General features: G+C 44.0%; 1 protein-coding gene across 2 annotated transcripts in view; it reads left to right on the top strand.

Annotated features, from left to right (window-relative positions):
- Positions 1 to 4,968: 4,968 nt before the first annotated feature.
- Positions 4,969 to 17,410, top strand: part of HEXA (hexosaminidase subunit alpha) — a 42,872-nt gene continuing 30,430 nt past the window's right edge. The window contains exon 1 of one of the 2 annotated variants that reach the window (XM_053271866.1): positions 4,969 to 5,291. In XM_053271866.1, the coding sequence (XP_053127841.1) occupies positions 5,048 to 5,291 (244 nt within the window). In that variant the 5' untranslated portion in view covers positions 4,969 to 5,047. The remainder of the gene's footprint in view (positions 5,292 to 17,410) is intronic. The other variant, XM_053271865.1, reaches the window with a different exon arrangement.

Below are 17,410 nucleotides of genomic sequence, written 5' to 3'. Positions count from 1 at the left end.
CTCGCCGCGCCCCCTTCAGAAAGGTTCTTGCTCGCTCTCTGTAAGGCGGTTCGTTCCAGGGAGTCGTCCATGCTGAGTGTGGCACCCGAAAAATGCCTTTGGGGCCGCCATCTTCTCAGTCTGTGCTGTGCGCGCGCGCACGCGCTAAGTTCTCTTCTACAGGGAGTGGTAGGATTTCTCCATTTTGGGTGTGGCAGAGCTCTGCCCGGTTGCCTTGTTGAATGTTGGCAACTCTGCGGTCTGACAACAGTTGTTAGATGAAAACTTGTGTGTAAATTATATATGAAATTTGCACACATACAACTTGTTATAACACACATACATATATAATTGTTTTATTATATTTAACTTTTCCGGCTTCGTTTAATTGTGTGCTATTTTTATTATGTAGCTCGCCTAGAGATATGAATTTTGGCAATACAGAAATCCGAAAAAGAAAAAAAATAAATGTGTGTATGCAATCGATAGATAGGTAGCCGTCTAGTTTCGAAAAGCCCTCAAGGTGGCTTACAAACTAGAACCTCAAGAAAAAACACTCTTAAAATCAAAGCAAATGCAAGAATAAACATAAAGCTAGATAAAATATATTTTAAATACAAATTAAATGTATGGGGAAACAGGATGGATGCTGAAAAGAAAACAATAAACCGATCTAGACACACTCAGCGTGTCAAATAAGTAGCATCAACACTGTTGCAATTCATCAGCAGGCTTCATGTTCAATACTCCTAAACACCTGGGACAATAAAAACAGTTTTTAACCTGAAGGACAACAATGTAGGTGACAAGCAGGGAGATCTGGAGAGGGCGTTCGGGAGAGTCTGTAACTATAGGTAATCTGCTCCCTCAGCCTCAGTTTCCCAACCACAATATAGGAATAATATTTACTTTACGGTTGATGTAAGGATAACATCTAGCCCTGTAAGATAATTATCACACTTGCAATTTGCAAGAGAATACTCTTAAAAGTGCTATAAAATGCTAAGTAGTATTATTGTTCAGCTGCTTAAAATATGCATTTGTCAACCCTAGTATTTTCATTTCCAGTCAGACTGAAATTATTATTACATTATTATAATACTGTTATTATTGAACTGGTCGCTGCTATTTTTGTGAGCTAACCCAAGAACATGGTTTCAGTATGTACCATTTATTCAATATGCTGCATGTACAATGTATTCAGTATGCTACATTTATTTCACAATTCAGGGAAGAGGTTGTTTTTACTAGTAAAATGTGGATCGCCTTTTCAAAGGTGAGAGTTAGGCACTCTTGCTCTCAGAATTTTCACAACCTGATGTTCTATCATACAACATTGATGGATTTTACTGATATATCTCATTAAGTTGATAATCATCACTGCCATAGTCATCAGCAAACACTTGAGTGTGCCAATTAAATTATATTATTATAAATTATTAAGTATATTGATAAACTGCTTTCCAACAAAAAAGTTCTCAAAGTAGTTTATATAGAAGAAGGAATAAGATTATTCCCTGTCCCAAAACAATTCATAATGTAAAAGGTAAGGCAAGTTAAGCAACAGTCTCTAGAAGGATGCAGCACTGCTGTTGGATGGGGCAGTTACTCTCCCCCTGATAAAAATAAGAAAGTCACCACTTTAAAAGCTGCCTTTTTCTTTGCCCAGACTAGCATATGCACAAATGTGCAATTTGCACAGTAGTTTTCAGAAACTCCTTTAACTTTCATTCCCATAATGAAACAATTCTGAAGAAACTGGCTGAAAGTAACCCTTCCTGAGGACAATCACTTTTAATTCCACACACACACACACACACAAACCGCTACATTAATGTCAAGTAATCATGCAAAAGAACAGATATTCTTCTAACAACATCTCCATTTTAATTCCAGGACAAGGACCAGTCAGTTTCCCTCAATTAGAAAGCTATTTTCTATAGTTTCCTAAAGCCACATATACATTAATTAATTAATACATTTCTATACCGCCCTCTGCATCTGAAGGTTACAGGGCAAACCCCATTTGTATATTTGAAAAGGTTTTGCAGTACCACACAAAACAGAATGTTCTGAGTTCTGCTTTGCCTGAGGTTTTTTTTTAAAGGCCAATCTGTAAATATTACATGACTATTGCTTTCACAGTAAAAATACTGGGCAAGAAGCAGGGGTCAAGGGGAAAAGTGTGTGTTTATGGAGTGTATGGGCATGAGCCATGTAGCTTGGCAGTGATTAATTTCTAAAAATAGAGATGCTAAAAGACACACACGACCACTGAGAAACTAATACGCTAGAAATCTCTGACCTGGAAGTGCTGCACTGTGCTAATCCTAGATGTGTGAGCTCGCTGTTGCTACTCAGTAGGAAAGGAAAGGAAAGATTGTGCCGTCATGGAGTCGGTGTCGACTCCTGGCAACCACAGAGCCATGTGGATTTTTTGGTAGAATACAGGAGTGATTTACCATTGCCTGCCTCCCGCACAGTATGAGATGATGCCTTTCCCATTGTCACTGAGCATCCGCCTCCAGCACCTTCCGATATCACTGCTGCCCGGTATAGGTGACTACAAATATATATTTACTAGGCACAGTCTGGGAAGCACACCAGTGGGGATTCAAACTAACAGCCTCTTGCTCCCTAGGCAAGTTGCTTCCCCACTGTGCCACCACAGCTGATTAGTAGCAAAGGCAAATTACTCTGAACATGCTCAGAAGCACTCTTCTTAATGATTACTTAGCCTTGGCATTCAGACTGGAGTCTGGAATTCAGCTTCAGGCAGCTAATGACTCAAAATAAGCTCCGTGGCCTGGATTGTCAGCTACCTGCAATCCTTTGCAGAGCATAGCCAATGTCACAGATGAAAACAGGGACTTGTTTCTAACATCCCAATGCTCACACCAAGTATCTCTTTGCTTCTTTATCTAAAGCAGCCATCATTTTCAATGGGGCATCTTTGTCAGGTTAGGAGGGGTTGTCATTCAGGATTTTGATCCTGATGGCTCCCTGCCCCAAGAGGACTCATAATCTAAAAAGAAACACAACAAGAAAGACACCAGCAACAGCTACCAGGAGGGACATTACACTGGGCTGAATAGGGGCAGTCCTTCTCCCCCTGCTGACTATAAGAAAGCCACCACTTTAGAAGGTGCTTCTTTGCTAGGTTTCCCAACATCCCAATGCCTGTGTAAGGGACACAAGGAGTCATTGGGAGCCTGAGCACTCTGTGTGTTTTTACCACTTTCCACTTAAACCACGTTATAAGTTACAACTTAGATTGCTTCTCCTCTGCTTCTGATCCAACCATGGTTAGCCAAACTGGGTGTGATGTAAATTTGTTGGCTAGAAAGAGAAGCATCATTAGCCAGTAGAAATAGGTTTCACACATGAGCACTATCTAGTACTCACAGCTTGCATGATTTTCATGATCCTGATAGTCAAGTCAGGTTTTATTTACGGTCCTAGACCAAACAATCCATGCATGCAAACAGCAGAACAAGTTATAGAAAACTCTATAGGTTCTCATTATACATCTTAAAAGCAATATAACAAAATTTGGCTACGGAGTTAAAATTTAAAACATTTTCATCAGAAAGTAAGAATTTAACAAGTTGTTCAGCAGATCGATCTGTCTGTTTACAGACCAGAGGTAAAATTAAGTGCTCCCTCGGTTGCCTATGTATTTTACAGGATAACAGAATATGCTCACCTAAGGCAGCCAGTCACTGATGGCTGTTAATATGAATGTTTTTGTTCAAGTCGCCTGTTGGAGTCACTGTTGGCAACCCTTACCACCAGAACGACAGAGTACTCTGGTAGGGAGGGAGAAGGGGAAAGAGTTGGAGCTCATTCATTATTTCATTATTAGTGAAAATAACTGGTTTGATCTGAGCCTTAGATTCTTCCCATTACTGAAAATAAGGGGGAAATGGCATCCCATAAGGGACAGACAATTTGGGGCTGAAATAACGGACATCCCTGCTAATAAGTGACTGTTGGTAACCCAACTCTAGAGTGGGCTCTATACTGTTATAGATTGACCAAACTAAGAGAAACTAGAGCACAGCATTCGGTTACTGTCAAAGATTCCTGATTTTATATATTTGATGACATTTTAGACTTTGTTCCCATTATTGTTTTCTCTTTTTACTGTGTATATTCTGTGTATATTGATGTTTGATCTAAGATCGTAAACAAACAATAACATAACATACAGCAGAAAGAAAGATCGCTGAAAGTGCTGTCCAACTTAATTGTTCGGATATAATATAGGAGCCCGCTCTGGGCTCCTTGGAGGAAGAGCGGGATATAAATGTAATCATCATCATCATCATCATCTGTGACGATATCTATAACAATTGACAATAAAATCCAGCCATCCCAGGTCCTTGGGAAGGACTCGATGTCTGGATAAAACAAACCAGTCAATAACACCTGTGTGACTGTGTAAACAAGGAATAATAATAATAATAATAATATTCTGTGACGATATCTATAACCATTGACAATAAAATCCAGCCATCCCAGGTCCTTGGGAAGGACTCAATGTCTGGATAAAACAAACCAGTCAATAACACCTGTGTGACTGTGTAAACAAGGAATAATAATAATAATAATAATAATAATAATAATAATAATAATAATCTGTGACGATATCTATAACCATTGACAATAAAATCCAGCCATCCCAGGTCCTTGGGAAGGACTCGATGTCTGGATAAAACAAACCAGTCAATAACCCCTGTCTGACTGTGTAAACAAGGAATAATAATAATAATATAGGTCAGTGATACCCAGGCTCTTGATTACCACTGCATATACCTCCCAGCCCTGCCAAGCTGGTGTCCCTCATTCTGGCAGTGAAATGTTGGCAGCCCGGCCACCAGCCCGGCGCCTACCACCTCCTCCTCCGTCCTTCCCACATGACGGGCTGCGTGTTGTGTCACGCGCGTCTATATCCCGTGCTCCAGGGGCCGTCTGGACTGCGTCATATGACCCGCACGGTCACCGCGGGGACTTCCTCCCTGCTGCTGCTGCTGCACGCCGAGACAATCTTGCTGTTGCTGGGTCGATGATGGCGGGGCTGCTGCTTCGGTTGCTGCCGCTGGTGCTCCTCTCTCCGGAGCCCGGAGCAGCCGTGTGGCCCCAGCCGCAGTCGCTCAGCCTGGATGCGGAGGGCGGCTGCCGCCTGAGCGCCTCGCGCTTCCGCTTCGGCTACGCGAACTCCTCGGCGGTGGGTCCTGGCTGCGCGGTGCTGGATGAGGCGTTCCAGCGGTACTGGGAGCTGCTCTTCCATTCCCGCCGCCGGGATGCAGGTCAGAAAGCCCGGGCCGCTGGGTGCAAGGATGGTGCCTGCCTGCCTGCCTCCCCAAGACTGCCTGTCGGCTGGCTTCGTAACCCCAGCCCTGTGAGCAGTGCTTGCGAAGGGGCTGCAGCCATGCGCGCTGCACACAGGCCCAGAAAGGCCCTGGATGCTCCTCTGGTTTCCTTTCTCCTGCGCTTGAGCATCTTTAAGAGGCTCGTTGGACGGGTCTTGTGCAGCGCCCTGGGCGGCTTGCCCCGCTAACTGAGCAACGAACTACAGTGGATCAGGGCGCTTTCAAAGGGGCGCGATTCTCTTCTTGTCTTTGGCAGGAGGAGAGCAACTGGTCCAGTCCAGCCCCACTGTGGCACCTTTCCCGTGGGTGTTGCTGGTGCCCAGTTTTATGCCCCCTTTTTTTGACTGTGAGCCCTTTGGGGACAGGGAGCCATCTTATTTATTGTTAGTTCTCATCTGGGTGGAGCACTTGGAGGGCTTGATTGAAAAGCACGGGATAAAACTATTCCTAGTAGTAGTGTGCAGAAAACCAGCCCGTCTGGTTGCAGTGGAGATTCAGACAGCAATCCTGTGCATATCACTTCCTTTGGGGCTGACTTCTGAATCAATCTATATATTTAATTCTCCTGGGTGCGCCTTGGAATGGTGATCACTCACCAGGTGATTGGCGAGGCGGCAGCGAGGTGGTGGGGGGCCGGCCGTGGAGGTGAGGCTGCGGCACTGCCGGAGACTGGGGCAGAAGGTTGGGGGGGAGAGGTAACTGCCAGCCCCAAAGAGCAAACAAATGCTCTGTGCGGGGTCGACTAGTATGCAGAAATGGCGCAAGAGACACGCTCATCCTTTGGCTTAGCAAACCCTTTCTATGAAAGAGGAAGTTCTTATATTTCCTTCTGCTGCCCAAAGCTTGCTCTGGAAACCCACTTGCTTGTACAGAGAGCAGTGTTTATTATGCATACAGTGCCATTAGCATCTTTGACACCTTACAGAGTAATGCAAGCAGAAATAGACTCCCCCCCCCCCCGGCCAGTGTTCCCACAAAGGCGTGTGCACGCTCACAAGTTTTTGGATGTCCGCACAGTTCGTTTTAGATCCCACTCAGGCTGAATCAGGAAGGCCCCACTCTGAATGCATGTGTGCATGCCACTGCCTTGATACTGCCTCCCAGAACAAAACTCATTCTGCACACAGATGAAAAAAATTAGAGAGAACACTGCCCCCTGCCCCCTAGGAGCTTACAATATAAAGCAGACAGTAGAGAAGACAGCAGAAGTAAGGAGCGGGAATTGTAGACAAATGCAGTTTTTTCAAGTCCTTAAAGCGGTGCAGCAGGGAAATGCTTGACGAACAAGCAGAAGGTTGCCGGTTCAAATCCCCGCTGGTATGTTTCCCAGACTCCACTTTCTTGTGATTGAAGGAATGCATATTACTTTAGAGTGACTAACTAATATTTAGGTAGAGGCTTTTTGGTTGTTAAATGCTTTGCTTAGGATGGCTGCTGCATCCCTTGTCCCTGTGGAAAGGACTTGCTATCGTGTCCTCTAACCTGGATAACTGTCAGCTTGGGTGTAGTCTCCTTGTGCTGATGTTGAACTCGTTTTTGCTTACATGCACTTTCCAGTACTGTGGTAGATGAACCAATGGTGTGACTCCATTTAAGGCAGCTTCCTGTTATGGGAGGAGAGCTGGTCTTGTGGTAGCAAGCATGAATTATCTGTCTATCATATTTCTATACTGCCTGATATGTACATCTCTAGGCAGTGTACGAAATTTAAAATATTTAAAAATCACAGATTAAAATACAGGACAATAAAAACAATAGAGTAAAATAGTTATTAAAACAAGTTATTAAAATTATCCCCTTTGCTAAGTAGGGTCCACCTTGGTTTGCTTTTGAATGGGAGACTACTTGTGTGAGCACTGTAAGATATTCCCCTTAAGCAAGTGGGCTGCTCTGGGAAGAGCACCTGCATGCAGAAGGCTCCAAGTTCCCTTCCTGGCATCTCCAAGATAGGGCTGAGAGAGATTCCTGCCTGCAGCCTTGGAGAAGCCACTGCCAGTCTGTGTAGACAATACTGAGTTAGATGGACCAATAGTCTGACTCAGTATATGACAGCTTCCTGTTTTCCTCTATGTTCGCAGTCTCTGATGCAGTCTCTGATCTTAGCACAGGGAGAGTTTGTGAGGGCAGTTGGGCTGGCTGTGTGCTATCAGGAGTGTTGTTTTGAGAGGCTATCGATAGTGTGAGCATGTTCTTCCATATATTTTTATACTGATTTTCAAAAAATAAATAAATCACAAAGCAATTTATGACGGAAAAAATAAATAAGATGGTTCCCTGTCCTAAAAGGGCTTGTAATCTAAAGAGAAACGCAAGGGAGACAGCCACTGGGAAAACACAGTGCTGTGGTTAGATAGGGCTAGTTGCTATCCTCCTGCTAAATATAAGAGAGTCACCACTTTAAAAGATGACTCTTAGCTAACAGAGGTAGGTTGTGTTGTGCGTATGCTGCTTGCGCTTGTGGAGAGAAATGTTTGTGCAGTTTGTAATAAGGGCAGGTCTCCAGTTTGTATATGCTAAAATCTCTCCTCAGGCCTTGAAAACTTTTCTTTGAATCTTTGAGCCAGCCCCAAAATGTGGGAGCCAGACTGTGTTCCCTCTAACAGGGATTCCCAGATGGTGTTGACTACAACTCCCAGAATCCCGAGCTGAATTCTTGATCCCCAGCTTGATCTGGGAATCCCTGTTAGGGGGAACACTGGCGCCAGACAAGGAACACTTGACAGAATTCCCAGACTCACTGTAGTGATGGATATGGGGTGGGGGGGGTGGTCAGAGGACGACTGTAATATAGCTAGAACCAGGGGCGGAGCCACAATTGTACAGAGGTGTTCAAAGAACACTCCATGTGGAGCCACCCCATTCAACCTAGCCACGCCCCCTGCGTCTGACATGTGATGCAGGGCGTGTGGCCATATGCGGAAGTGGGGCCGCATGGCCCTGTTCAGGAGGCGTTTCAGTCAGCACTCTGCTTCCAGCCTGGTTGGGAGTGCCTTTCCCTGGCTTGCAAGGCGGAGAGATGCGTTCCCAGCACTGGCTGAAAGCATCTCACAAATGGGGCCGCGCCTGAGAATTGTCAGTCCCTCATATGTAATATTAATGTGGCAGCATCTGTCCAGAGGTATTAATGTATGCTTTGTCAGCAGTATGATTTGTGCAGAGATGCTATTAAAACAAAAAATCTGTTGTTCATGCAGATTGCTGCCAGGCACCTTTGTGGGTCTGCTGACTTATTATTCTTTCCACACAGTAATGTTGAAATTATGTCTATCGGATTTAAGCATACATGAACTTTTTGCAAGACTCCAGCTTAAAAGACAAAACACCAAAAATGTATCTAATTAGAATAAAAACATACACGATAGGTGCACGCTTGCTCATGCTGCCCTCTACCGTCAGTCCCTCCTCGCTAATCTTACCCTTTAGTCTAAAATTAGTCTTAGTCTAATCTTCATCTTTGACTGAAGATAATTTAGAGCAGAATGCAAGGCAGAATTCACCACCCTACTCATATTATGAAATTTCTTACAAATCAACATTACAAATATAACTATCAGTAATGTTGTTGTTTATTTACGATCGTAGATCAAACATCAATAGACACAGAATATACACAGTAAAGAGAGGAAACAAAAACGGAAACAAAATCTAAAATGTCATCAAATACATAAAATCAGGAACCTTTGACAGTAACCGATTGCTGTGCTCTAGCTTCTCTTAGTTAGATCAATGTGTAACAGAATTTAGCAACCACCAGGGATATTGTTGGGTCCCTATCTTCTAATAAACATATAAGAATAGTCTCCACTGAGTGGCTTTTGAGATCTTTCAGATACTGAGATAAAAGTAAATCTCTTTCATCCGTATAAAGTGGACAATGTAACAGTGAGTGCATCAATATTTCGGGAACAGATCCACAGGGGCATAGTCTCTCCTCATAGGGTTTTCTCTCAAATTTCCCTGCTAACATCGCTGAGGGTAGAGCATTCAAGCGAGCTCTTGTAAACGCCCAGCGAAGCTTTGGTGAATAGATTGTATAGAAATAAGAGGCTATGACCCAATCTTTCTTGGTGCTTAGGGATTTTAGCGGCCTGTTTATAGAGGCCCTTTCCTCCCGGAAATTTATGTCCCTAAGCCTTTGTTTAACTATCAGTAATGTATTTATTTCTACATTGATATCCTGCTCTTCCTCCAAGGAGCCCAGAGTGGTTCACATGGTTAATTTTTTTGTTTATCTGCACAACAACCCTGTGAGGTAGGTTAGACTGAGAGAGAAGTGACTGGCCCAGAGCCACCCAGTGAGTTTCAGGACTGAATGGGGATTTGAACTTGGTTCTCCCTAGTGTTAGTCCAACAGATGCTGCTGACTTTAGTTCCATTATGGTTGGAGTTCCCAACATTCTTTAACAAGTGTATCTCTTCTGTTGCAAACCTTCAGCTCAGGTACCCCACAGAGATATATATGCGTGTGTGTTTGTTCGCATACATCCATGCGTGTGTGTGTGCACATCAGTGGTCTCTCTAATTTTTTCCATCTCTGTTCGGAATGAGTTTTGTTCTGGGCAGCAGTATCAAGGCAGTGTTTGCACACCTGCATTCAGAACGGGGCCTTCCTGATTCAACCTGAGCGGCTGTGTTCTGTCTAATTTTATTCTTCTGTGTGCAGAAGTAGCTTTGTTCTGGGCGGCAAGATCAAGGCAGTGTGTGCACACATGCATTCAGGGTGGGGCCTTCCTGATGCAACCTGAGCGGGATCAAAAATGAACTGAGCAGACATCAAAAAATGAGTGCACACACATGTGCACACCTTAGAGGGAACACTGCTGAGCAGGATCTAAAATGAACCGAGCGGATATCCAAAAACTTGTGAGCGCGCGCACATGTGCACGCCTTAGAGGGAGCATATAAATTTATATGTTACAGTTAGGGAGTCAGCCTACTACAGTCACTGGCTCACATCCAAACTAGGTTACTTATACAGAGTCTTATTGACATTAATGGGCCTGTTAATTTCAGTGGGGGTACTCGATGCTAATTTTCCAAAGTCTGACAGGCTGAGAAGACGGGTATGCTGAGCTTCAGCACATGGCCAGCCAATCAGGAGTGGAGGAGGGTCACATTGCTGAGGAGCTGCCCGCTTCAGACACATAGCATGGCTGCAGCTTGGAAAGAAGGCTCTGAGGAGCCCTTCAAGTACAATTAGGGGTGCTAGTACCCCCTGTTGGGAACCCCTGCATTATGGCATGGCATCAGAAGATATATAACAAGAATGAGACTGAGAAAAATGTTAAGTGTCAGCAGTGATTGAAGAATGCGTATCTTGAATTATCTGAAAGTGCAATGATTTAGAAATAAGAGGAGCAAGCATATAAACTGCTGTCAGCTTCCTGTCAGCGGCAAAATTCTAATTTAGGAAGTTTGGATTTAAGTCTAACTGTTTTCTCTTCTGGTTGCAAACTGAAGCCAGAAACTTAAAAGTTTAAGTTGCAGACTTAAAAGAACTTGAAAACACTCCTCTTCCAAAAGGCGTTTTAAACCTAGCTTTAATCTGTTCCCCATTTTCATTCAATTTTAGCCTTTGTGGTGTTACTGTAATTTTTGTTTCTGTTTGTTTTGTGTATTGTAAGCCACCTCAAGTAGCAGTGGAAATATTTTAAATAAAGCTGTAGTGGTTTGTGGGGTTTTTTTAACCAAACTCTAGGAAGAAATTTGTATGGCTGTGGAGGAAGGTCCCCGATCTTGACGGCTTACCTGAGTGCAGATCTCTAAAGGTGCTCAGTTGCTCTGAATATTGCAAAATTGTTTGGGAACATGTTTGCTGCAGTTCCAGTTTATTGTTTTAGCCATGGGCCATTAGAAAATGAATTAAAACTTGCAGAAAGAATTTAACCCAAGAAAAAAAAACCTTGAACAATGGAAACACAATCTACTAGATCAGATCTGCTTAGTATAATTGGTACTTGTCTCATTTAAAGCCGTCAGAAAAGTAGCAACTTTTTTCAGTGTCCTAGGATCCTTATTAAATAATAATGCTAGAGAACTATAATAGAAACATAAGAACTGTCCTGCTGGATCAGGCCCAAGGCCCAGCTAGTCCAGCATCCTGCTTCACACAGTGGCCCACCAGTGGGAAGCCCACAGGCAAGAGGTGAGTGCATGCCTTCTCTCCTGCTGTTGCTCCCCTGCAGCTGGTATTTGGAGGCATTTTGCCTCTGAGGCTGGAGGCAGAGGTGAACCTAGGTAATTTTGGAGCCTGGACCTAAAGGCCTTTGGAGGCCCCCCCCCCTGCAAATTAAGCATCATTATGTTCGGCCAGGCGACCACACCACCGGGGACAGACTAAAGAGGATTTGGGAGCTCCCAGGGGCTATGGAGGCCCTGGACCTCGGCTCCGAAGTCCAGGGATAAGAGGCACCTCTGGCTGGAGGTCTGTAGCCCTCAGACTAGTAGCCATTGGTAGAATTTATCGCCATGAATTTATCTGGACCCAAAGTTCAGACGTGATGTCAAAGTGCAGACTTTTATTAAATAAGCTCTATATTTATCTTTGACAGCCTGAGTCAGAGAACACTGGCATGGGCAAGATCCGCTTCGTGTTCAGACTCACACGGACAGGAATTTATTCTATTTGTTTGTTTTTCAGATTTGTTGACCTCTCCAAACTTCCGTCTCTGGGCGGTGAAGTTTATAAGGAGTTCTGGCCAGTCTGTCTTCCAGAACTGCAGCTAGCACTAGATGTTGTTGGACTACAACACTCATCATCCCCAGTCATTGTGACTGGGGATGATGGGAGTTTTACTCCCAGAGCATCTGAGAACCCAAAGTTTGCAGCATCCTGTAAACTCACTATACTGAATGTGCTAATGAAATCTAGGATATAAACTGCAAGTAATCCAATTGTTTACTGCAGTGTGGCAACTTGCTCCCTATATGTCAGTAATAAAGTAGTATGAGCCCTTCAGTACTGCTATCCAGACATGAGCATATGTTACTAGTAGATAATTATTTCCTCCACTTCTATCTTTCTGCTAATATCTTCTGAACTATTCAGCCTTAGATACCATAGCAAATAGTGTCTGGTAACTGAAGATCTAAAACACCAGTACTCATGGTGCAAGCTGGGAACCACAGTTAGCAGTACATATGAAGGATTCTGGTGTGTTTTTACACACACACACACACACACACACACACACACACACACTAGAGACCTGCTCTCATTTCAAATGGCGCAGACATTTCTCCCCAAGAACAAATGGAACACATACACAACACAACCTACCCTTGTTATGCTCCTTATTTGCTTCTTGAGTTTCCTGCTTTTTTCAGAGGTTTCTTCCTTGGTTTGTAGTTCACCAGTACTCTCTCTAATACTACTTCAACACTGCATTATTTAGACATACATTTTCTTTTTCAAATTTGGTGCAGGATGGGCTATGCTGCTTGAGACACTTTATTGATTTCTGTCCTCTGCTTTTTTAAAAACAGATGTGATATTGTTGCAGGCAGTAGTTTAGGCCAAGACAAACTAGCAGACAAGTCATTGCCACTGACAATTTGAGTGTAGTTAAGTCAGCCCTGGGGTGGGGTGGGGTGGGGGGGGGTTGCAATAGATGATTCAGACATCTGTTTCCCTGGTCATTAGTCATAACTGTGTGTTGATTTTTTTAGTGTATTTTAAATGAAATGTTATAAGTGTGTTCTATGCTCTTTTGTTGCCGAGGGCGGGTCCCAGGATGAAGGGCAAAATACAAATGTAAATAAATGAATTCTTGTCCATTTTTATCCCACACTGGGTTGACCCATTTTTTTGCCTGTCCTGTATGTGCTTTGCCAACAACTGCCTCATCATCAATCTTGGAGCTCAATCCTTGATGTCTGGTGGAAACTTCTGTATGTCAGCTCTGGAAACAACACTGCTTCCTGTATAGGTTCGGCCATTCAGTAGGACAATGGCTCCTGCTCAGTTGTTGAGGAAGCTCTTGATATGCATGCTGGGAGACCAGGCATGCCTCTATAGGGCAGTGCATGTGGTGGATGGATGTTGTTCTTCCTCTTCCCAGAGCAATCTCAAAGCTGCCTATTAAAGCTCTGAATGGCTTGGGTCCTGGCTACCTTAGAGAGCACCTTCTTGGATATGATCCCTTGGGTATGACCCATTGAGGTCATCTGGAAAGGTACATCTCCAGTTGCCACCGGTACATCTGGTGGCGACTCAGAACCGGGCCTTTTCTGTAGCTGCTCCTGGCCTGTGGAATGCGCTCTCAGCAGATATCCGCAGTTTAGACTCGCTGTTGGCCTTTAAGAGAGCCCTAAAAACTTACTTGTTTGGCCGGGCCTTCCAAGGTTTGTAAATTGTATTTTAATTAGTTTCAAATGGTTTTTTATTCTTTTAAAATTGTTTTTGTATTGTTCTTAGCACTGTGTTTTAAATGGTGTGTGTTTTTATTTATTTATTTTTACATTTTATATCCCGCTCTTCCTCCAAGGAGCCCAGAGCGTACTACATGCCCAGAGTGTACTACATACTTGGGTTTCTCCTCACAACAACCCTGTGAATTAGGTTAGGCTGAGAGAGAAGTGACTGGCCTAGACCCAGAACCTTAGGATGGTGGGGTTTATGTATGTATGAATGAATGAATATTAATATACAACTTAGGCAAGACTGTCCCTTGTTTCTCTTGGTCCTAGGACGGGTGGGCAAATGTGGTCCAGCTGTGGTTGAACTACAATCCCCATCATCCCCAGCCACGTTTGCCCACTCCTGCCCTAGGATGAATGCTTCTCTAATTTTTATTCACAGAGAAGCCCTCTCTTAAATAGTATCTGTAGTCAGAATAAATTATGCCACTTGAAACTTGTATTTGTGATCAGAGAGCAAATCTGGGCTTGCTTGTTGCAGAAATGGATTTTTAGGGTAATGTAGAACATTGGTCTTCTATGAATGGGTTGGGACTGGGGGTCCACAAGTAGGTTACAGCCCAACGCAAGGTGAGAAACACCAGCAGAAGCATTTTGCTTTTTAAAAAAGTAGTAGGAGGAAGTATTTTATTTCTCTCTGGTATATTATTACATTTATATCCCACTTCCATTGCAAAGCATGGGGTTTACCAAGCAGTTTCCTATCCAGGCACTGACCCAAGTCTAATCTTCTTAGTATCAGAAAGGTGGCTGTATCATGTGCCTTTCAACCATGCTGTATATGCCATGGCTGTATCAGTGCTATACCAGTTTAATTGGTATAGTTAAAACCTATAGTTCTCATAAGAATAGCCCTGCTGAAGTATCGGGGTACCCTTGACCCCAATAGGGGAGGTTCGTTCCTGGGTGGATGGAGCCCAATAATCAGCCCAGATGAGAGGACTTAAGATCAAAGCTTTATTTGCCCTTAAGTAGCAAAGGTGCTGCTTGGCTCGCGCTCAGAGCAGGACAAGGCTCAATACAGAGAGCAATACATTTATACTCTAAAATATTCTTCAGAAAACAGCTGCATAGAAGAGGCAGATAGTCAGGGGCGTATCTAGCGTAGGGCAGGCAGGGCATGTGCCCTGGGCGCCACTTGAAGGGGGCGCCATTTTGTAAAATTTAATAAATGGCCGCCAAAAACAAAATGGCCACCGCACATGCTAAAATGGCCTCTGTGAGGCCCTAGGCCATGCCAGGTCTTGCAGAGGCCATTTGAGCATGTGCGGTGACCATTTTGTTTTCAGTGGCCATTTTTTTAAAAAAATATATTTAAAATGGCCACTGCACATGCTCAAATTGTCCCTGAGAGGGCCTAGAGGCCAGCAGGGGGCAGGGGAACCTTTGCAGACCCCCTCCAGCCTTTAGGAAGCCCCCCAAAGGGGCTACAGGTAAAAGATTTAATATAATATAAGTCACTGTAAACATATTTAGTTTGGCACTAAGTAAAGAGAATCAGGGCTTGTGAATACTGAGCTGAAGCTTATGAGCTAGGATTGTATTCATTTGCTCTTACTCCGCTTCTTGTGATAAGTGAGTTACATGTGATGTCTTAATAATATGGCTATTAATGGTGAGTTTGCCTTTGAATCAATGTGAAATCCTTAGTATTAAGGCCCACTGGGAGTTTCTTGCTCTCTTTCTCTCATTTTCTCTCATGTCTTTCTGAAATACTAGAATATATTCCAAGCAGTGACACAGTTTACTCTGCATATCCTTTAATTATTTTCAGAATATCTGGGAAAAGTCCAATCCTCCATCTATTTTAAAAACATATGTAACAGTGATGCTACAATGCATAGTAGAGAATTAGGCACTTCTGTTTAGTTTTCCAAGTACACCTCCACATAGTATTTGGGTATTTCATGAGCCCCAGCATACTGAAATTTGTAGTTTCCCCAGTATTTTTTGGTCTGGCTACGTCCACAGCTAAATAGTTTTTGAAATATTAAAAGATTAACAAGCTTGACTTGTATTTTTGAGCTGATATTATGGTAAAGTTATCTGTATGATGGGTGTCAGATTTTTGGACAAGGGGCGCAATTTCAGTGCTTGCCCTAGGCGCTATTTTCCCTAGATATGCCTCTGCAGGTAGTTGTCGTCACCGTGGCTGGCCAAGGTTCCTGCCGTTAGGGAATAGATTACAAGATACGTGCAAGCAGTCAGCCAAGTCTGTTCCAGCCTTATCTTACTTCTTCAGCACTTGCAGTTACTCTGACTTTCGCTAACAAGGGAAAACTACCAGCAGGGATAAACAGTAGTGAAAACTACGGACAGGGATTCTCTGCAAAGCAGATCCTTGAGACTAGTTAAGCAAAATGGTGTAGCTTATGTCAAGCTGTGCACTTCTATATCTAATTTGCCATACAGCAGTCCCCCCTTTCTGTCGTTCGAATCTGAATCTTCAGATCTCTTTGAAGCAACCTATATCTCCCTCTCCTCTAGGGCGAACCAATACCTCACATACATCATACTCTGAGATATTAGCAGGTGTTGGATCCACATAGTCCAGTGTACCATCCTAACCCTAAAATGCCACCGTTTCTCCATCCATATACATCATGGCTTGCATCTCATGTTTAGGTACTTTTGGCTTCTCTGGAACGATATGTTTAGGCAACCGGACAAAGGGGGGTACACAATTAGCAAAGCAACAACAAGCGAAAAGAATAATGCCCATAGTTAAGAGACCCAGGACTAGGGAGCGTACCCATCCCAGATCAGGCAACCAACTGGTAAGCCATCCCCAGGGATCCCAATCCATTTGGACCCCTATGTTATGAAACACCTGCAGGGCATTTTTGAGTTCCTGGGCCTTCTGGTCTATTTGCTGGTTCTTATCCACATAGTAACAACACTCCTCCCCGATCAGGGCACAGGCTCTCCCTTGTTGGGCAGCAAGGATATCAAGAGCTTTTTGGTTTTGTAACACTATCTTAGATAAAGATCAGACCTCTCCTTGCAGGTCAAGTATCATGCTCAAGGTATCATTAAATGATTTTTCCACTTCCTGGGAAATGTTGAGTATCGCTCGGACCCGTCCTGCCGGCCGGACTGCACCAGCTGACTTGCCTCTTCACCCAGTGAGAGCCCCGGAGGGGTCGTACATAAGCGTTTGAATGCCTCCAGAGTATTGAATCTGGGGAGCTTTCTGGATCGGGCAAAAAGAGGCATCAATCCGATAGTAGTGCAGAACACAGGGTTTCACAAGGCCTGGAGGGCGGTCCTACCCGGTCTGGGGGTAATTGAACTGGAAAGAGTGAATGCCCAAATCAGTTTGGACAAGGACCTACCCCTAGGGGACAAAGAGGAAGAGGAAATTGGAGAGGGGGACCATCAGGAACCCTATCCCCCTTGGCTCAGCCTTGGCAGCCACAAAGGGACCAAAGTCAGATAAATGCTTATCTCTCCTGCTGTTGCTCCCCTGCAACTGGTATTGAGAGGCATCATGCCTCTGAGACTGGAGGTGGCCCACAGCCACCGGACTAGTAGCCATTGTTAGACCTGTCCACCATGAATTTGTCAAAGCCTCTTTTAAAGCCATCCAAGCTGGTGGCCATCACCACACCACATGGCAAAGAATTCGATAGATTAGC

Source organism: Hemicordylus capensis, chromosome 10 (genome assembly GCF_027244095.1).
Source record: "Hemicordylus capensis ecotype Gifberg chromosome 10, rHemCap1.1.pri, whole genome shotgun sequence".
Classification (NCBI taxonomy): domain Eukaryota; kingdom Metazoa; phylum Chordata; class Lepidosauria; order Squamata; family Cordylidae; genus Hemicordylus; species Hemicordylus capensis.
Note: the sequence above shows the minus strand (reverse complement) of the source record. Positions and strands in the feature narration are given on the sequence as shown.